This window comes from Hemicordylus capensis, chromosome 2, assembly GCF_027244095.1.
Source record: "Hemicordylus capensis ecotype Gifberg chromosome 2, rHemCap1.1.pri, whole genome shotgun sequence".
In the NCBI taxonomy this organism is placed as follows: Eukaryota; Metazoa; Chordata; class Lepidosauria; order Squamata; family Cordylidae; genus Hemicordylus; species Hemicordylus capensis.
In genome coordinates, this window is record NC_069658.1 from 426,400,185 (window position 1) to 426,422,141 (window position 21,957).

Consider the following 21,957-nt stretch of genomic DNA (forward strand, 5'->3'; position numbering starts at 1 on the left):
GGCAGTAGAGAACATACATTGAAAACCAAACCTCTGAAAGGGCATTAAGAAATGAGGACATGAGGATTAGACTTCTGGGTGGGAGCAGCAGCCTGCTTTCCCCGCTCACCTTTGGGGAGGAGACCTTAACGTAGACAACGATGGGGGCCAGGGAGGTTTTCGCCAGCTGTGCTGGGTGGTTGATGGTGTCCGCATCCAGCACAACCAGCTGGAGGGACTTGGCCAGTTCAAAAATCCGCTCGATCTCACTCTGAACTTCAGCTGTGGAGGAAACAGAAGGGCTGTGAGTTGGATGCCCCTCCTTCTGCTGAGCAGGAGGTAGAATTCTCTAGGCCTCCATCCACATTCAGCCATGAAACCCACTGGCTGACTCTGGGCCATCACTTATCTCTCAACTTAACCCACCTCACAAGGTTGTTGTGAGGTTAAACATAACCATGTTCACCAACTCAGGAAGAGTGGGATATAAATACAAGTATAGAATAAAAATACACATCCACTGCTCATAGGATCCTCTCCCCGGCTCTCCACTGTTCATCATCACTACCTTTCATAGCAACAGATTGCTCATCCACTCTAGTCTGCATATGCAGTGACAGGGAAACATGGGCTCTCTTAGCACTGCAAAAGGAACTAGGTAATGAATAGGACAAAGGAGAAGGGAGTCTGAAGAGATATACAGTTGGAAAGATAAGATAAGAGGTGGGGGACTGAGCCAGAAGAGAATGAGGGGTTTTGTTTTGGTGGTGGTGGTGGGCGGGGTGGGGTGGGGAACGACGACAGGATTTTCAATAGTAGAACCCAGATTATTATTAGACCTCAGTGTATGCTTGAAAATTTAGAATATTACGTACTGCTTTTCAAGAAACAGTTCACAAAGTTTACATAGCAAAAGGAATGAGAAAAATAATAAGCTAGTCTTCTGTCCCAAAGGGGCACACAATCCAAAATGAAATACAAGGAAAACACCAGCATCAGCAAGTGGAGGCATGCTGTGCCTCAGTCAGATAGGGACCGTTGCTCTCCCTCTGCCAACTATAAGAGATAAAGCCAGCACTTTAAGAGGCGCCTCTTACCCATTTAGCAGCAGTTTGGTGGGACACACAAGGATATACAAACAATGTTCATTAACTACTGAAGGAGATGGAGAAACTCAAGACGGTAGGTACATTCAAGGAGACGGGCAAGACTGCTAATCAAGAAACCAGGTGAGTTTACATGGTCTATTTTTACAGTGCAATGTCAAAGCGAGGTGGGGGGAAAACCCTCTCCAATCCTTCCAAGGTTACTTGTTCATAGAGATGTGTTCTTCACAGGGTTACTGTCGCGGCTTAAAGCCTTTGTCTCAGAGCAAGCTCATGTGAGGGAAATAAATGCTGAATCATCCCTGCTTGAGCTGCCTGGCTAGGCTTCTCCTAAAACTATTCTATATTTCCGGTAGGTTTAAAATGCTGCTGCCGCCGCCGCCACCACCACGACCACCACCACCACCACCTCTTTTATGGACAGAGCTTGACCCTCCCTGGGCTTGGGATGGAATCCCAAGGGGAAACTTTTGTTCTTGAGCTAATATAGAAATCTTCCATGTGGAAGCCTGCACCCGTTGAGAAAACTGATAGCTTCTGACCGTTTGAGGATGCAGTTGCACCAGAGGAATCCCCCTTTGCCCCCCACCTCCTTTCCTGAATTAAAAACCAACTCGGAGAGACTTGTAAAAAGAAAAGAATTGAAAAAACAACAACAGTTTTATTCAATTACTCCAGACTGCTTCCACCTGAGGCTTTCTCAGCTTTTATATATAGTTAAAAATAGTTAGTAAGTTACAAAATAGGTTGTCTTTAGGCACACTTAAATGTTTATAGAGTCTTTTGCAATGCCCTAGGTAGGATGGGTGTAGGCTAGTGTTTCTTATTTTAATTATGTTACAGGCAAACAATAATAGAGCAGTATCAGAAATATGCAAAAGCACGCTTACCCAAGAAACACAAAGTCTGACTAAACAATTTCCCCCCTAAATTAATCTTCCCGAAGCCAAAGCCCAGGCTTCCTTTCCTTGAACTCATCAAACTCCAGATGAAAGTTCAGGCTTCCTGCCCTCCTATCTTTCAAGAATCTGCAGAGTCATTCTCCTGCAGCCAGCCTCCATGGCCACATGTCCTCCTGTGCACCTCCAGACTAGCTTCTTTCTAACAAAGGACTCTCCTCTTCCAGGCAACAGCTCTCTAGGTCCCACCCACCTGGTATGCTGACTGGCTAAACCCTGGAGTTCACCAGCATGTCAGTCAAGACAGAGTTCACTTCTGATTAACTCTTTAAGGGGAGGGGAGTCTGATCACTACAGTTACATAGAGATGGAGTCGCATTATATTATTCTGTTCCATCTGGGGTCTGTGACAGAGTATCCCATCAGGACATTTCACTAAATGGTGCATTTATAAGGATATGCAATCTTGGAAGAATGATAGGGATTACAGGATTTTACCATTACACAATGGTAAGATATCTTGCAAGTACTATTGGTCTTGTAACCTCACCTTATTGCAATAAGCCCTTTGATGTCTTTGTTCATTTTGCCCCACTGATGCAGCAAATGGCTGGATTGCCCATAATTGGCCAGGCTAAAGGATGGCAACCCTGAGGCTGTGAAGTCCATCTGCTGTTGTTGCCCTGCGTGAGGCAACTTGGAAGTTCTCCTCTTTGACACTAGATGGGGGAATGCTGCAGCTGTGCTGGATGGTCTACTCGCCTGCGAGCTCCTGCCACTGTGAATAGATCTGATGGGACTCACCAATGCTGGAGCGGGTGGTGGAGCGTTCAATGATGGCCCGCTTGCCTGGGTTGTTGAGCACTGAGCGCTTGGCCAGCGACAGGTCAGCAGTGACACGTGTAATGGAGATCCTGCAAGGTGGGGCAACAAGCACGTCAGCCATGCTCTCTTGGGACACAGGAGTGTGTGTGTGTGGCGGGGGGGTGAGACTCTTCCTTTCAGAGGTAAAGCTTCTTACCTGCCATCAAATCTGTGCTTGAGGAAGTCGAAGAGAGCTTTCTGCATCATGTCTGTCACCTGGAAAGGAAGGAAGGACCAGTGCAGGGAGGTGCTGATCAGATGAGCTCTGCTGCCAATATGAACACATTTGGGTGTGCGGGTTTAGGGGAGAAGGTCTTCCCTCCCTGCCCCCCATACCTCATATCCTTTCAGTGAGGGTCCCACCAGCACCACCGGCCGCATGGAGGGCACAACATCGTACGGGGGGATGTGCTCTGCCTGAAAAAGGGAGGGTGTCACAAAGCTTCCCCTGCTCTGCAGCCCAGAGGGCAGAATCAAATAGTGCAACCATCACAAGACGGGTTCTCTTTTCATCTCCACCACCATAGTAAGTACACAACCTGAAGTATCAAGGCCCTGAAGTCCCAGAATCCCTTTCATTATTGCTGCAGGATTACACACACACACACACACACACACACACACACACACACACACACACACACACGCTGCAAACGCCTTCCAGAGTGAATAACTCCCCTTGAGTTGTCCATTTCCGAGGCTCCCCCACACTAGAGGAAGCCTCCATCATTGCAACTCACTATATCTTAATTTGGACTCTAGCATCAAACCCATCATGTTAGAATTCCCCTGATTCCCTCCAGGAAACTGGAGGGCAGGGGAATAATAAACTGGGGGTGGGGGAACCAGCATCCAGGAGTGAAATCACAACATTAAGTCCTTACCTGCTTTTGCTTCTGTTTGGCTTGTTGGAAAAGAAAGAAATTATAGGGTTGGCAACAGTCAAGAATCAACATGAGAAAGACTGTAGGGCAGCCTAGGAGGGCCCTGCACTATAGGATCTATTATTTCTTCCTTTGGAGCGGCAACAAGACCAAGGGCTGGATGGATTCCAATTCCAGCTTCTTCCCTAGCTTCAATCACTCGACATCTATCTAGCATCATCCCCTGGACACAAGAGGGGCCACCTTGAAGTCTAGCTCTCCTTCTACAGAAATAAATAGAATTGCAGAGGCTTATCGGCCCTTGGTTCTGAGAGGAGAAAGATATGCCTACACAACCTAGATTAGGTGCTAGGAAAAGTGGTATTCTGTGCCCTGTGCAAGTTATGCAAATTAAGCAAATTCTCATTAGATATTCCATTTTGTATCATGCATCCCAGTTTTGTTCATTTGCAGGGCACTGAAACCCCCGTCGTGAACATGGAATTCTTTCACAGCTACTCCTCTGGCATCTGCTTCCACGCTAGTCTTTTCTTCTAGCATCTATACCATTCACTCACTTGTGAAAATCCAGGTGTTAATCCCACACTGTTGCATTATTGCATTTTCTCCATTGTTCTGGTGGTTTATCTGCCATTTTAAATAAAATTTCCAGTGAAATTGCCTTGCAGTCATTTCCAGTGTGAACTGGAAACTAGATATTTCATGAACCCTGATAGCAAAGGGGACATGGTCAAGCAGGGGACAGGCAAAAATGGCGAAGATAGACGTGATCCAGCCTAGCACTGGTTCCCCTCATCTCCTCCTTTCCGGTCTGTTCTCTCTCTAGGTCAGGGCTGCAGAAGCCCAGCCCTCCATCTGCTGTTGAAATATGGCCAAAAGGGATGAAGGGACTTGTAGTCTAATATCTGTAGGAGGGCTGAAGTTGTGCAGCCTCGCACTAGGTATTTCCATTTGAACAGGACAGAACAAAGGTTGACGTCCACCCACCCCCAGGTTTGCTGTGCCGTCCCAAGCTGGTAGTTAGTTACTTCATATTAAGTAACAATGGCTTCCAGTCAGCAATAAAAAGGAAAAGGGGTGATTTTTTGGTTAATGCACAGGGGGTAGATAATTGCCACAAAAACAGCCGAGCATTCATACAGCACAAGTATAACCTTAACATTCTTTTTGTTGCTGTCTGTTAACACCCTAAAGGTTTCAGCAGGCATTGCCCACACACTTTCAAACGTATAATTGCTAGCATGCAACCCAGACATTTCCTTTAAAAAAATAAAAGTTTCCTATTCCAATTCAATTTATTGTATATGGTGCTAAGCTTTTACAAAGCCATTTAAAAATACATATTCCAAAACAAAATAAAATAAGCTAAAATGTTCTCAGGTTAAAAGGTCTCCTTTGCAATTTACAACAATATTTTCCAAAAATGCAGTATGAATAGATTTAGCTGCTTTCGCAAACAGAGCCGTTTGATATGTAATATGTGGATCTACATCAGCCAACAACCAGCACACATTCTCCTTAACACCTTTATCATGAATTGAATATAAAATTTGTCCTAAAAAATCTTTCTCTAGGGTCATGATAAAAAGAGTAATACTATACATATATATCTATATCTAGATATATCCTCAAGCTCTATATCCTCAACTTCATAGGTGCCACAAAGACAAAACCATAATTCTTTAGGGATTTGACTCAATTTTCCATCTAAAAAGGCAGAGGGCATAGTTTGAAATCGAAGTTTTGTAAATGCCATTTTTAATGGCGCAAGAGAGAGACCCTGTAAATAGTGAGCACATTCATGATTATCTTTAAATAAAGAATACCAAAAAGAATTTTGAGGTCTTCATTAATTCCATATCCTGGTGGGTGTTCAGCCCATAAAGGTATTCCTTTAACTTGTTACTATATCCAGGATTATTAAGACACTCTTGCAACAGGTCTTTGGAATGTAACAAATCCAAACCAAATTTTGCCAAATCAGCTTTCTTCCCCTGCTCACTAAAACAGAGCTTGGGAAGGCAACATTCAGGCATTTCCAAGAGTCTCTTATAATACATTAAAACCACCTTTATGGATCTAGCTTCTACTGAAGGAAACCCAGTCTCAATTTTAAGGAAGGCGGCTGGGGTCCCAGGAGGTAATAACAAAATACTCTGCAGGAAATTATTCTGACAAATCATTATTCTCCAGCTCTTTCAAAACATTTGGCTTTTGCCCCCAGATTTCAATCCCATATAGGATTTGGGCAATAACTTTCCCAACAAAAACTTTTAGGGCTGGGGCCATTAATCTGCCTCCCCTAGAATAGTAGAACTTCAGCATAGCTCTAGTCGACTTTAGAACTGTCAGTTTTATATTTTGTAACTGTGTTTTCCAGTGCCTGACTCATCTAAATAGATACCCAGATATCTGAAGGACAACGTTTGTTCTATTTCATGTCCACCCATATTCCATTTATATCTGACTGGATGTTTACTGAATACCATCACCTTTGTTTTAGAATAATTAACTTTGAGAAATTCATTTTGACAGTATTCATCAAATTTGTTTAACATTCTCTTCAGCCCAACCTTAGTCAGAGATAATAACACCATATCATCAGCATACATTAAAATAGCACTCTCTCTACTCTGCACAGATGGAAGGGAAAATTCCAAACAAGACAATTCAGTGACAAGAATGTTTATATAAAAATTAAATAAAAACTGGGCTGGTTAACATCCTTGTTTAACTCCTCGAGCTGTCTGTATTTCATCTGAAATACATGACCAACTCTGACTTTTATTTTAGTGTCAGTATATAATTCCTGTATCAACAGTAGTAATTTTTTGTCTAAGTTAGTTTGGGCATGTTTGTCCCAAAGACAATGCCCAAAGTTTGTCCCAAAGACAAAAAAATAAAATAAAAGCTGAGATATTCCCCTCAGGGGATGAAGCCGCTCTGGGAAGAGCAGAAAGTTTCAAGTTCCCTCTCTGGCTTCTCCAAGATAGGGCTGAGAGAGATTCCTGCCTGCAACCTTGGAGAAGCCGCTGCCAGTCTGTGAAGACAATACTGAGCTAGATAGACCAATGGTCTGACTCAGTATATGGCAGTTTCCTATGTTCCTATGTTCATATCTCTTACATAGTGGAATTCTGCCCTCAGTACCACATTTTGCACTCTCATAGAATTGCAACACACATGCACAGACACAGCCCTGTTTATACATTTACCTAGTGATGGGGGAGGCGATCGCCGGTTGCTGATGGCAGGATTGCCAGATTGCCTAATTGAGGTAGAAGAGAGAGAAAATGTTAGTGGGACAACATGGGAGAAACATGGAGTTCAAGTGTGTGTGTGTGTTTGTGTGTGACAGCAAAGCTTGGAAGTTCAGCAGCCACATACAGAAAGCATCCAGTTGTATTAAAGGTTATGAGTCGGTGCTGCATCATGTGGGTGGTATACAGGATGAACACTGGTGCCGGATCAATGATATAATACATTAAAATTAGTATCAGTGCTGACCCCAGGGCATTTTGCTGCCTTAAGCAGAGCACCAAATGGCACCCCTTCCTTTCTTCCCCTTTCTCTTTTCCCCCTATTAAAACCACACTTGAAATTCCTTCTTTCTTTCAACTATCTCTCCTATTTCTCTTCAAAAGAGAAGAGTCAAAACAGCGTGGGGTCATTTTGCCTTCCTTCCTTTCAAGGGCATACATGGCGGAGGACTGCTGTGCCACCCCTGAGAATTAGCCCACAGTCTACTTCCACTACCACCACCACCACCACCACCACCATGAATATTTATATACCGCTTTTAACAAAAGTTCTCAAAGTGGCCTGAAGTGCCTGCTTCGCCTTGGCTCATGGTAGGAACACCCTCTGAATGTCCTTTGAATGTGCATATTAAACAAATACACATTCCTGTACTGTGGTCTGAGTTTATCTGGTAAAGAACTTAACGGAGGCAGGAGCACAATATGCTCCCAAATCCACAACCAACTCTCACAGTATTCAAACGGGACACCCCTTTCTCTTGCTGATGTGAATGATTGAACCAGGGTCAGAATCAGATCCCTTCCCAGTCTTGTCTCTTCTTACCTGGCTTTCTGCTCCTGCTTCAGACGTATAGCCTCCAGCCGCTGTGGGCTGGGGATGAAGGCGATGTCTCCCCCCTCCTTCACTAGCCTCCCGATCCACCAGTCATTGCTGTATTTCTGCAGACACACCATGGTAGAGAGTAACTGACTAGATTCACACATAGCCTTTCCACACATACTCTACATGGGACATGACAGGTTGAGAACTGGTTCCATTAAACATCCCTTTCTACACACACACACACGCACACACACACACCCCTGTTTCTTTCTGCTAATTAAGTTGCACAAATCAGCAAATGAGCTTGGAATCTAATTTATCAAATATAGCCAATATGTTTGATGTACAGACTGTATGTTTGGTGTATACTCCATCCCAAAAGTTCAGGGTGGGTATTCATAAGAAAAGTATGGATCTGGCAAGCTGCCATGGTAACTAAATGTCCGTCCCACCCCCAGCAACTTCACCATATATAACCTCACCATATGTCAAAACCTGAATGGACAGGCTTCTGAACCTGGCAGCCAAAAGAAAACGTATGGTATTTAACGGGCATGACATTAGCACTAAATTCAATAGTATTTGGTTTGAATTAATTATAAATAGACAATTCTCTAAATGGGGGAAAGAAAAAGTGGGTCCCCCAGGGATCTGTACTGGGACCAGTGGGACATAGGAAGCAGCCTTCTACTGAGTCAGACCATTGGTCTATCTAGCTCAGTATTGTCTTCACAGACTGGCAGTGGTTTCTCCAAGGCTGTAGGCAGGACTCTCTCTCAGCCCTATATTGGAGATGCTGCCAGGGAGGAAGCGGCCCCATCCTTTAAGGGGAATAACTTATAGTGCTCACATGTAGTCTCCCATTCATATGCAACCATGGCAGATCCTGTTTAGCAAAGGGGATAAGTCATGCTTGCTACCACAAGACTAGTGCTTTTTAATTTATTTATTTATTTATTTATTTTTGCATTTTTATACCGCCTTTCGTTAAAATATAGCCCCAAGGCGGTTTACAAAAGTTAAAAACATACAATAAAAACACAATAAAAACAACATGCTAAGAGTATAAAAACATATTAAAACAGGCATAAAACAATACAACAAATAAAAACACCCAGAAGCAGCAGTAAAAACGATTATGTAAAAGCCTGGGTAAAAAGCCAAGTCTTTACAAGCTTTCTAAAAGCCATGATGGAGTCCGAGGAACGAATGGCCACTGGGAGAGCATTCCAGAGTCTGGGGGCAGCAACAGAGAAGGCCCTGTCCCGAGTGCACAACAGCCAGGCCTCTCTCATTGTCGGCACCCGGAGCACGGCCCCCTCAGATGTCCTCGTCAAGCGGGCAGCAACCCTTGGGAGCAGGCGGTCCCTCAAATACCCCGGGCCCAAACCGTTTAGGGCTTTAAAGGTCAAAACCAGCACCTTGAATTGGACCCGGAAACGAACCGGTAGCTAGTGCAGCTCCTTCAAAATGGGGGTGATATGTTCCCAACGGGCAGCTCTGGATAAAACCCTCACTGCCGCATTTTGCACTAGCTGCAGTTTCCGGATATTCTTCAAGGGCAGCCCCACGTAGAGCGCATTACAGTAATCCAGCCGTGACGTGACTAAGGCGTGGGTAACCGTGGCCAGATCTGCCTTCTTTTTAATTTATTCATAGATGATCTAGAAGTTGGGGTAAGCAGTGAGGTGGCCAAATTTGCTGATGACACCAAACTATTTAGGGTAGTGAAATCCAAAACATATTGTGAGGAGCTCCAAAAGGATCTCCTTTTGTAGAATGATGCATATTGGGGCAAAAAAATGCATATATGCTGATGGGGTCTGAGCTGTCATTGACTGACCAGGAGAGAAATCTTGTGGTATGGTGGATAGCTCATTGAAAATGTCGAGACAATGTGTGGCAACTGTGAAAAAGACCAATTCCATGCCTGGAATCATTAGGAAGAGGATTGAAAATAAAACTGTTAATATCAAAATTCCCCCTATACAAATCTATGGTGTAGCCACATTTTGAATATTGTGTACAGTTCTGGTCACCATAACTCAGAAAGGGGACATTATAGAACTGGAGAAGGTGCAGAAGAGGGCAAGCAAGATTACAAGAGGCCTACAGCACCTTGCTTATGAGCTAAAGCTACAACACCTGGGGCTTTTTAGTTTAGAAAAAAAGATAACTGAGGGGTGACATGATAGAGGTCTATAAAATTATGCATGGTGTGGAAAGAGAGAATGTTTTTTCCCTCTCTCACAATGCTAGAATGAAGGATCATCCCATGAAAATGACTGACAAGAAGTTTAAGACCGACAAATTGAAATACTTTCTCACACAACACATAATTAACCGATGGAATTTTCTGCCAGAAGATGTGGTGACAGCCAAAAGCTTGGATGGTTTTAAGGCGGACTTAAGTAAATTCATGGAGGACAGGTCTATCAATGGCCACTAGTCTGAGAGCTATAAGCCACCTCCAGCCTAAGAGGCAAGATGCCTCTAAATATCAGTTGCAGGCGAGCAACAGCAGGAGAGAGGGCATGTCCTCAGCTCTTGCCTGTGGGCTTCCCAGAGGCATCTGGTGGGCCACTATGTGAAATAGGATCAGAAGTGCACCTAGGTAATTTTGGAGCCTGGACCTAAAAGTCGTTGGAGTCCCCCGCCCCCCGCTGCAAGTTAAGCATCATCTTTTAACACGTAGGTTCTTGAGGGCACAAACCACACCACCCAGGACAGACTAAAGAGGATTTGGGGACCCAAAGAGGGTCTGGAGGCCCTGGACTTCGGCCCCAAAGTCCAGGGGTAAGAGTGCCTCTGAATAGGATGCTGGACAAGATAGGCCTTGGGCTGTTCTTGTAGATTCTTACAGCATTTTGAATGTGGATTACCACCCCCATACCCATTTCTGGGTCTCTCTGTGTGGCTTGGCTTGCCTTCTCTTCCTTCTTCGCACCCTTGCACCCCCTTGACCTTCTCTTCCTTTTCATTTGCTGGGTTTGGGTCATGGAAGAGGGGCAGGATATCCAGGGAGAATGGGTACGACTGTAGTTTGTTTGCTTTGTATCCCAAATATAACAACAATATATTTTTTTTTAAATTTAAGCAGCAAAAAACCCCTTTAAATCCACTTATGTTCATTGCACTCCTCCTTGTCTTATCCCATCCTATACCTGGCCATCAAAAGTCAATTTCAGTTTAAAAGGCTGGATACACTGCTTCTGGAAGATGCTCAATGTTGGTCTTCAAGCCCGCATGCCTATGCACACTTTCCTGGGAGTAAAACCTCATTGAACACATTAAGGTTTAATGTGGAGTAAAATTGGAATCAGACCATTGGTCCATCTAGTGGTCCATCTAGTCCACACAGACTGGAAGCAGCTTCTCCAAGGCTGTAAGCAGGAGTCACTCTCAGCCCCATCCTGGAGATGCCAGGGAGGGAACTTGGAACCTTCTGCTCTGCCCAGAGTGGCCCCATCCCCTAAGGGGAATATCTTACATTGCTCACATACTCAAATGCAAACCAGGGTGGACCCTGCTTAGCAAAGGGGACAATTCATGCTTGCTACCACAAGCCCAGATCTCCTCCTTGCACTGTAAACCACTATTGGAGCCCTGCCCCAGCAGATCAACAGCAGCATCCTGTCCCCCACCCTCCTCTGGGAATAGAGTTCCTAGATATGTGAAGCTGCTGCTGAAAACAAATGTTGCTTCCACACTAGAGCTTTCTCAGCTTTGCTGAGCTAGAAGTGGAATAAGTGGAATACAAATGGAGGTTCCATACAACTATTTCGTATCAACACTAAACCTCAGCAGATCTCAGTGCTGTCTGCTCTGACTGACAGAGGTGCTCCACGGTTTCAAGCATGGGTCTTGACCAGCCCTGTCTGGAACCACCAGGGACTGAACCTGGGACTTCCTGTAAGCAAAACTAGTGCTCTGCCTCTAAGATACAGCCCCAGTCCCCATGGACAAGAACTGCCGACAATGTTGGCTCATTGTCCCATTCAGAAAAAGTTCCCAGCAACATTAATTAAAAGTTTCTTCTCCATTTTTTAAAATTTTATTTTAATTTACTTTAGAAAATTATTATAAGATGATGTATAGGTGGTACTTGACACCCAAAAAATTAGCATTAATGTATAAAAATGTTCCAAACAAATGTTGGAAATGTGGACATTGTGAAGGAACTTTTTTTCATATGTGGTGGTCTTGCGGGAAGGCAAAGGCCTTTTGGGATATGATATATAATGAGTTGAAGGAAATTTTTTAAATGACATTTCCTAAGAGGCCAGAATCCTTCCTGCTGGGAATAACGCAAGGAGAGTTTTCCAGAACAAATTTAACATTTTTAATGTATGCAACCACGGCAGCCAGAATAGTATATGCGCAGAAATGGAAGGACAATGAAATGCCCTCAAAAGAAGATTGGTTGATAAAAATTTTGGAATATGCTGAGATGGCAAAACTTACAGTACTGATAAGGGATGAAAACCTGGAATCTTTTAAAGAAGATTGGAAACCATTCTTACTATACATAAAGAACTATTTTTCTAATATGGAGCTTTCAGCAGGGTTTGAAATTTAATAATAATAGCAGGTTGGCTAGAGCAAAATCGAGTTTGCAATGTGTAGGATATATATTTTGAATTACTATAGCAATGGTTGATTTGTATAGTTAATGAATCGCGCAGATTGATGAGCGGGAAGTCTATATTTACTTAATTAGATGTAATGGGATTGTTAAGATATTGTAAAAACCAATAAAAAATTTTAAAAGCAAAAAAAAAAAGTTTCTTCTCCATAGGTTCATTTTCATCTTATTGCTTCCTAATGAGGATGGTTGGCAGATAGTGATAAATAGCCTATTAACTGCTCCTTGAATAGCCTCCTCAATTGCCCCAGTGTCAGAATATCAGTTTCTGCTCCCAGAATATCAGTTTCTCTCTCCCTGAGAGGGGAAGGAAAGCTTGAATTACTGATTTACATTCATTTTCTTCTTCTTTTACTAGTAAAACAGGACTACTTTGCAATCTCCCCCCTGCAAAAAAAATGAAATGAAAAAAAGAACAAAATAAAGAGAGGGAACCAGTAAATAAACCTTTCCTTCCAGGAGCAGAAATGGACACTTGAGTAATTAATAACCTATTTACCACTAATCCCTGCTCACTGGGAAACAACTAATAAAACAGGCTGAACATGCAAACAGGAAGTGTTTAATTAAAGGAACAGGGGCCCTGAAAAGCCTCGACATAAATTTGTCCATCCTCCTTAGTCATGCTGGTGCTGCTGCAATTATGTCTGATTACAATAAAAATCTTGCCACATATGAGGTCTGGAAAGATGCGGACATTTAACACAATGTCATTTGGATGTTCTGTAAAAAGTGAGTGAATACAGGATGGAAATTCTCAGGGAAAGTTCTAGTAGTGTGGAAGCAACCGAGGTTCTTCTGATCGCTTCCACCTGTCTCCGATTCCACCTGCCACCACCCACCTCTTTGATGTGCAAGAAGTCTTTGGCTTCAAAGTTGATGGCAGATCCCTGCACAGGACATTCCTCATCCAGAGCACCGCAGTAGCTGACATTGGTACGAACAGCAAATGCGACTGGTTTGTGCTGAGGGAGCAAACAAATAAAAAAGGGGGTGTCATTGTCAAGTCTGCTGTCCAAATGCATCCCAGAATCAGTCAGTCATCACCATGGCTAGCTCCGGAGGAGAGTAAAGACAGTTGCCAGGGACCTGAGGACAAGGGGGCCCACTGAGGAAGCTGGATCACATTTTCTAAGTAAGGCACAACGTGGTCTCTGTAGTCCTTTAGCCTGCTACTGCCCTCAGTCGAAAGAAACAGATGCCAAATATATACACAAGCTGGCCTGCGGAACAATGTAGCATTTGACATGTGGTTTTGCTTGCATGTTTGAGTCATAGGGGGAGAAGGCTCTAGGGGCCCCCTGCATTTGTACATCCCCCTGCTCCATAGTGGCTAAAGGGATCCACTTATGGTCTCTTTTCTGTGGGACCCCTAGTATCCTGCAGCTGGCCATGAAGAGGTTTTTTTCTTTTTCTTCTTCTTTTTTACATGTCTGTCCCATTTTCCAGCTTGATATGGTTCATAATGATAAAAAATACAAGAAGACTCAGTTTGATAAAGCTAACAAATAAAATAAATAAATAAACAAACATTTACAAACTATTCATCTATCAGATATAAAACAGCAATAACCAAAGCACCAATAGAGTGTTATTGGTGTTATGTAACACCACAACGCCAATAACACTCTAGATAAAAGCATCAAAACCTGCACCACTTAAATAAAAACTATTAGTGAGCCTTCCTCCAGATCAGCAATGACCCTCCTGCCTTTCCAACTCTTCCAAATGACAAAATATAAAAGTGCTGAGAGCACTTCACATATCACAGTCCTGTAAGGCAGGTCACTATTATTACCCACACACTGCAGATAGGAAGCTGGGGAAACGGGGCTTGTCTACAGCCACTTTATGAGGTTATTCACACAATCAAGAATTGTGTCCTACCTGGGTTTGGGAATTGTATGTGCTCCCAATTTTCGCTTGTGTGGAAGAAAGGTAAGAGGAAAATCTGGTTAGAAGTGATGGTGCAGAAGCAAAGTAAGAGGGAAAGCTACCTAGGTTTTCTTCCACACAATAGCTTCTACCCAGGTTTCCTCCTACCTTGCTTCCACACAACCAAAAACTGGGAGCACACACAGCTCCCAAAGCCAGGTAGAACACAGTATTTGATTGTGTGAATGACCTCAATAAGGCTCTCCCCACAGATGAGCAGAGAGCCTGACCTGAGCGGCTGAATCAACCACCCACACCATTACTGGCTCCGTCACAGAGTCGATTGGGGCTGTGGGGATCAGGGGCTGCCCGGAAGTCCCAGAATGCCCCATGCAAGTGCACGGGGCATTCTGGGGAGCCGCCCGATGCCAAGAGACTTGTTTTAGCCTCCCGGTCAAGGGTCTCCTCATGAGTCGCCGAAGTGCGGAGCCACGCCAGGGTGACTCACAATCACAGAAACGGGGTTAGCAGAGCACTCGCTCTGCTAACCTCATTTTAGGGGAAAGGGTATCTAGGTGGGCTGTCCACCGCTGAACCACTGGGCTCATCCACGAGCCCGGTAGTTCTCACGACCGCTCGAACGTGGGAGCCCGCTTTTGAGCGGTCATGAGAATAGTCTCAATGAGTTAGTGGCTGTAGCAATATTTGAACTGAGGATTCTCTTACTCATTATACTACACCACACTGGCTCTCAAAACCTAACGTAATATGGGCTACACAGGTCTCAGGGCCACATCAGGTGGTCTGTGGCAGCGGACCTGTCAAACAAACATCTGACACACATATTTTCCCCCAAAGCTGGAAAAATAATTGGGGAAGACTTTGAGGAGAGCAATGAGGAGAGGGGGAAAAGTTATACAACTCCCTCCCACCCATCCTACTCCTCTGATCAAACCCACAACCTCCGGCAGCCGCTTTTCATATTAAAAACTAAAAACAGGAGACTGTTCACCATGTTGTGTGTAGTTTGGCCCGCAGTCTGTAGCTGTGGCCACAGAACATGCAAAGTAACCCTTGTGTGTTCAGTTCCACATCTGAATGCAGGCCATTCCCGTTTCCTCACTGGCAGATATCACTTCATCAGTTTATGTATATTTTTTGAAAGGCACTTTGAAAGCAAATTGCAATTAGACAAGGTATACATGTTTTAAAAGAAACACACTGTAGAGAAAGGGGAAGAAGCTTCAACCATGGAAATTAGTGAATGGAAGGCCAAAGGTGCCCCCTTCCCACGTACCTGTGGTCTCCAGAATCCAGGAAAAAAGGGCAAATATGGTACCACCCAGCAAACTGGTAGAAGGAAAACCCAACCACTTCCCAGATGTTCGGGTGCTACAGAGAATGCCGGCATTAGCAAGAACAGAAACAGGGATCACATGTATGGAGCACATGATTCCAGACCATGCAGTCATTGTAGGGATAAACAGAGGAACATCTATCCTGAAAGGTGTCCTCAAGAGATAAACTGGAAATAGTCCTTTACCTTTCCAGAATGTGCATGACATAGCAATGCAGTTACATTTATATGAGGGGCACATAAAGAGGATTCTCTTTTCACTCTTTTTTTTGTTACCACACCTTGATAAAAATCCATTCATCATTGGTCAAGTTGTGCCATGGGCCAGAGTCCTCTCTGTGACCATCCAAAGTAAAGCTCTCTTGACTCATTACCTTGGCTTTCTCAAGCTGTTGCTGGGCCTGGTTCTCCACTTCGCGCTTCCCACCCTCGCGATCCTCCTCTAGCGACACGTCGGAGTCCAACGATGGCCGGCTGGTGTAGGAGTCCGCGGAGCCCTGAGGACACGGTGAACACTTCAGTGCGGTGACCGATTCCTAACTGGGAGTCGGGATACATCCTGCTAATGTGTGCTGGGAGGCCTGGAAACATCTTTCCCTATATTTGGAGATGGGCTTGTTTTCCCCCAGAACAAACGCGACAGAAAAGGAGCAGGAGCCGGAGCCACAGAAGTGGTTTCCCCCTTGAATTAAATCCTGCAGATGAGGAATTCAGAGACTTTCTGACTGAGGAGTTTGTGAGCATCACCTTGAATCACATCACCATGCTGATTGCAGACTAGTAGGGTTAGTGGAGTGGCACTCACAGCCACCTCAGCAACCGTCGTATTAAATGATGTGTTGTTTAGTACCTACAGATATGCTTTCCCCCCTCACACTTCCTGTCTAGGGCCTAGTAGCCTACAGTTGCTGAAGTAAAACCACTACTCAGAACCCAGCTTAGAAGGCCAGCTGTGGGGATGTTCAGTCACCTGCAGCCGGATCCTAACCTATTTACTCAGCAGTAAATTGGCTTAAGATTACAGCCTTAACATTCAAGTTACATACTCCCCAATATTTCCCAGCTGAAAAGGGAGATACTCTTGTGTACTTGTAATACTGCTTTTATCTAAATCCAATACAAGTTTTTTGGTGTTAGAAATCGGGGGGTTGACTTACATTCAGAGTCCTGTTCCTTTTGGGTAAATACAGGTAAAACTTATTATACCTGTAATTAACCTCTTTTGTGGGGGGGGGTTTGACTGAAATTCAGGGTTGTCTTCTATTTGGGTAAATATAGCCTACCATATCTTTAGTATGAGATCACTGCCAGGAAGTACCCCCCCTCAACACACGCACACACATTATTACATATTGTTTAAAGCCCTTCTCTGTATGCTGTATTTATTTGATCTGCAACAACTTGTCCTGCGCTGACTTTGGAAGCAGGTGCATTAGCGAAGCAGCCATAATCTCCTTTTAAAAGAGAGATAGAATATTTAATAGGATGCTTCATTTCACAATGGATCTGGTTGTACTTATGGATTAGCTGCAACTCAAACGCATTCAGCAACATTTGCAGTGGGATGGTAATGGAAAAGAAAGAGGTACACCATGTGTGAACACGAATTTTAAAAACAACAAAGGCATCCCAAAATCTCCCCAAAAGGCAAAAATAGGGACAGTGATACAGCAGGGATAGGGAACAGAACATACGCACCATTCCTGGTTAAAGGGGCAGCTGAAGCATATGAAATAAGAACCAGTATAGTGTAGGATAGTGACTGACACAATCTTAGGGGGAGTTAAGAGGCATAGGATTTGGTGTATGCCCCTTACCACCGATGGAACTAGAGCTACGCCTCCATTGTCTTCACTACACTGATGCACCTGTACTTCTATGCCGGCTGAATGCTATGCTGTGGTGTATCGACACTGCAGTTCGGAAAACCTCCCAAACAGGGTGGAGATATGGGTATGTCATGGGTAGAATTGGGAGGAGCTGGCTTATGCAAAATCCTATTTCTGGCAGACTCCAGAGCCAACAACGGCCTAATAATGTTATTCCAGCTCCAGAAGTGGCCTAAGTTAAAAAGCACCGATTGAAATAAATGTAGAGCAAAACAAATCAAAACAAAACACTACACTGAATCCTGCCCCCCTCCGGCTTCACACACACCTAACCCTAACACACCTAACCCTAACCCACTCTGCCACAGAGAGTATATGATTCAGACTAACCCTGCATCTGATTGCAAATACCTATCCCTGTACAGAAGCCTAACAGGGAGACCATAACTCATATGATAGGATGTGTGGCACTAAAGATTAAAGAAGAGACAGGAGTGGTGGCACCGGGGAAAAACAACATTGAGGGGGACACAGAAGGGGCAAAGTTCATTTAGGGGTGGGTGAGCTGTGTTCCTATTAGATTTCTGAAACAGAAAGAAGGGGGGGGACACTTGCCCACGCATGTCCTCCTCCTCTTGAGAGGCAGTGATATGACCAAGCAAGGAGAGGGTTAAGAGGTAAACAGTAGCATCCTCTCTAGCCAGTCAAAATCACTGATAGCCTGAGGGCTAGTCCCTAAACCTAGGTAGTGTTTATTTAACAAATGATCCAGATATTGTTGGCACCAGCAATTGATGTTACCAGGGAACCATCCAGGACTGCCATCCTAGGACCAGCTACTGTAGCAGAATGCTCTCTTTCTCCTGAATAATACAGGTATATAATAACAACATAGTTAGAATTTATATAGCACATAGAAAGCCCTATATACACACTATTTCAGTAATCTTTACAAAGAAAGATGTGTGGTGAGGAGGGGTTGTTCTGGGAAGATATTCTAATCTAGTGAGTTCTGTTAAAAAAAACAAGTCCAGTTGGCAATTCTAGAAAGGGCCCAAAAGGATTCTGGGAAAGTTCCTCTGGTGCCACTAAGAATGGCTAAACCATAACACCCTTGAGTCCCTGCTGTTGCTCTCTGCTGCACGACAAAAAGCAGGATCCTACACTTTTTAATAGCTGCACAGAAGGGCAAATTGTGACAAGTGCAAAGTAGCTTCTCTCGGCTGTGATGGGGCAATAAGTATTTCCTTTTGCATAAAAACTTAAAGGCGCAGGAACAACGTAAAGGTGCAAGGGTATTCAGGTTCCCTGTAGACCCAAAGGGAATCTGATAACCCTTGCTGCTTTCTATATTACCTGTTAAAGAAAGGGGAGGGGATCATAGGCAGGGTTCGTACCCATAATATCCTACTATAATTTTGGTTTTTGTGTCTTAAGATGCATGAAAACACATGGCAAAGCATGCTCCTATTTTTGGTGCTAACTCCACCACTGCTTCCAGAAGGTTGTCTTACATACATCCTCCTTTCTGAAATAATTTAATTTGACATTATACCACCATGCACCTTAAGATATGTGCGATTCCTAAGGTATCCCTGAAGCAGAACCAGGGATGGTGGGAGGATTTCTTTTGCTTTTTCTTGATCTTGCCCTGTGAAGCCATCTTCTCTGCCCTCCCTTCCTACGCCCAACAGCTTGGTACAAAAATGTGATGCTGAACCAGCACAGGGGCTGAATGCCAGCTTTGACATCCCCTCCCCCCACAGGCACTATGGGGCTGGTGGTATTCGCCAGGGAGGGAGGGGAAGGGGAGACAGCACCACAGCAACGCAAGCTACAGGGAAGATGTGACAGTATCAGGGACTGAGCAAACACAGCCGTTTTTCTGCACAGAAGCATTAAAGCAGTGTGTGTGTGTGTGTGTGTGTATGTATGTGTGTAAGAGAGAGATGCTCTGAGAGGAGGTGGGAGAAGAAGCAGGATGCTGCTGTCAGGCTCAGAGCTGCTGCACACAGGTCTCTTCCATGTACAGATCGGCTCAAATCCCACATGTGATTAACACACACACCTGTCTTTATGTACACACAGCAGAAAGCAGCCACCAAACGTGGCTCCCTGCCGCATGTACATGTGGTGAACGAGACAGATGAGAAGCCAGTCACAGGATTTGCTCCGTTCTCTGTGAAGGACGTTAAAAATCTTCTCTGAAACAACCCTCAGAGGTGTGCAAATGAGATAGGAGCACCCAGCTCCGGCCACCCCATCCGCCATGTGTTCTGAAAAGCCTTCTCTTCTGCCGGCCCTGTGGTCTCTGCTAGCTGAGGCTCACCCCACCTGCTATTCCACAAGATGGTATTGTGTGGGAAAGTCTCTCTCTGCCCTGGAGGAGTCACTGCAGGACAAGGAGGTGTCTGCTGGGGAGAGGAGGCAGGCGAGAACTTGCTGCAAATGAGCAGCAGCTGTGGCATCCCAGCACCTCCCCTTCCCTCCCTGCCCTGTTCATGAGCTTAATGTTGCAGCATACAGAAGAATACAAATGTACAAATGGGCGACAGTGAGCAGGGATCCAGCCAAACCAAAGGGCTTCCTCTTTCTTAAGGGTGAGGGGAAACAGATCCCCTTTCCCAGGTGTAATTTTTCAAAAAGGAGACTTAGGTGGCACTCCTGTACATAGTAGCTTCCATATCAGTCCCACTGAACTGATAGGATTTACCCAAAAAGAATATACACACATGATGACTACAGTGACAGAGACTTAAACCTGCCTGAAATCCTTTCCACCTCATCCCTCTGTGTGGGATTTGGCTAGGATGACTCAGTGGTCCCCACTTTGCACATTCTCAGTGGCTTGCTCATCCTCTCCAGTTTTTTTTTTTTTTAAATATAATACGAATCTATTGACAAGAGCCGGTATAGCACGATGGCAAAAAGACTAAGCTATGAATTAGGAAGTCATAGGAATGAGGCTCTAGCTCAATGGTAGAACATTTGCTCTACCGCTCTAAAAAGCTCTAAAAAGGGGTCAAATAAACGGATCTGATAAGTCCTTGGCATCTTCAGGCAAGGCTGGGAAAAGCTTCCTGCCAAACACCTTGGAGAGCAGCTACCTGTCAGTGTAGACCAGAGATTCTCAGTGTTGGGTCCCCAGATGTTATTGGACCAACTCCCATAATCCCCAGCCCCAGTGGCCTTTGGTTGGGGATTATGGGAGTTGGAAGTCCAATAACATCTGGGGACCCAAGGTTGAGAATCCCTGGGGTAGACAATATTGAGCTAGGTGGACCAGTGGTCTGACTCAGTGTAAAGCAGCTTCCTATGTCCCTGTTCCAAATCTCACTCAAACCATCACTTCCCTGGTGGCCTGAAGCAAGCCACTGTCTCTCAGCTTCAGCCTATGGAGATAATAATACTGACCTACCTTACAGGACTGTTGTAACAATCACAAGATAATGCATGTTAAGCACTTTGAGCTCTCAACCGTATTAATATACAGCCTAAGTGTTTATTATTTTTAAAAAACAATTAAACACAATGGTCATCGTGTATCCCCTATTGATATGTCATATTGATAGGTCATGCAGTATTTGCAAAATATAATCACTGGATTGTCATTTCTTAATATGGCTGAAGCTCTAAAGTTCACAATATTAGAATGTTCCCTCAGCCTTGGGCTAGAAACTGTTATTCCAAAAAATTATGAATAAATTCAGTTTATCAGGAAAAAATTACTATGTTGTCATCATTGTTTTCTTACTTTTATAACACAGGTTAGCGCTCTCTTTTTTAAGTATGCTTAAATTATTCTTAAAGGTGTCAGGGCAAAGTGAAGTCCTTGCCTTCAAAAGCAGTTTTAGACTTAAGCCCTGGCTCAGATTAAACCTGCCATGCCGCTCCCCAAAGAAGGGACTAAAACAGGAAGGGACTGGTAGGGTATTTTATCACTAGGCATCTCTAGATGAGCATGGAAGGATCACCTCTGGGGCCTCAGCAGATGGAAGGACTATTTCCATTCCAACTCATAACCTGGCACTCATGGTAATGTTGGGTCAAACTAGTAGGTAAAAGAGATGGTATTGATTCTCTTTAAGTGTTTGCAAATAGCAGCAATAGAGCAGCTTGGATTGGGACCACAGAGCAGGAGAAAGGGGAGAATCCTCTCCCCCCACCCCACCCCACCCCACCCCTCTCTCTCTCTCTCTCTCTCTCTCTCTCTCTCACACACACACACACACACACACACTGCTGTTTTTCCAGTGAAAATCCTGCCAACTTGTGATTTGGCCCCTTAGAAAAAACATACATCACTAGCCACATGCGGTGAAGGAGGAAGCAGAGATGCTCTTACCCCTGGACTTCCAGGCGGACGTCCAGGGCCGCCACACCCGCTGCGGGCCACCAAATCCTCTTTAGTCTGTCCCAGGTGGTGTGGTCACCAC

The 21,957-nt window shown here is 44.4% G+C and overlaps 1 protein-coding gene across 2 annotated transcripts in view; it reads right to left on the minus strand.

The window, feature by feature from the left end:
* The window catches only part of CACNB3 (calcium voltage-gated channel auxiliary subunit beta 3), a 36,898-nt gene that overhangs the window by 7,318 nt on the left and 7,623 nt on the right, over positions 1-21,957 (minus strand). For both annotated transcript variants that reach the window (XM_053303299.1, XM_053303298.1), the window contains exons 2-10: positions 16,067-16,189; positions 13,303-13,425; positions 7,816-7,931; positions 6,948-7,000; positions 3,733-3,752; positions 3,185-3,265; positions 3,006-3,064; positions 2,789-2,898; positions 110-261 (exon numbers count right to left, since the gene is read on the minus strand). In XM_053303299.1, the coding sequence (XP_053159274.1) occupies positions 110-261; positions 2,789-2,898; positions 3,006-3,064; positions 3,185-3,265; positions 3,733-3,752; positions 6,948-7,000; positions 7,816-7,931; positions 13,303-13,425; positions 16,067-16,189 (837 nt within the window). The remainder of the gene's footprint in view (positions 1-109; positions 262-2,788; positions 2,899-3,005; positions 3,065-3,184; positions 3,266-3,732; positions 3,753-6,947; positions 7,001-7,815; positions 7,932-13,302; positions 13,426-16,066; positions 16,190-21,957) is intronic.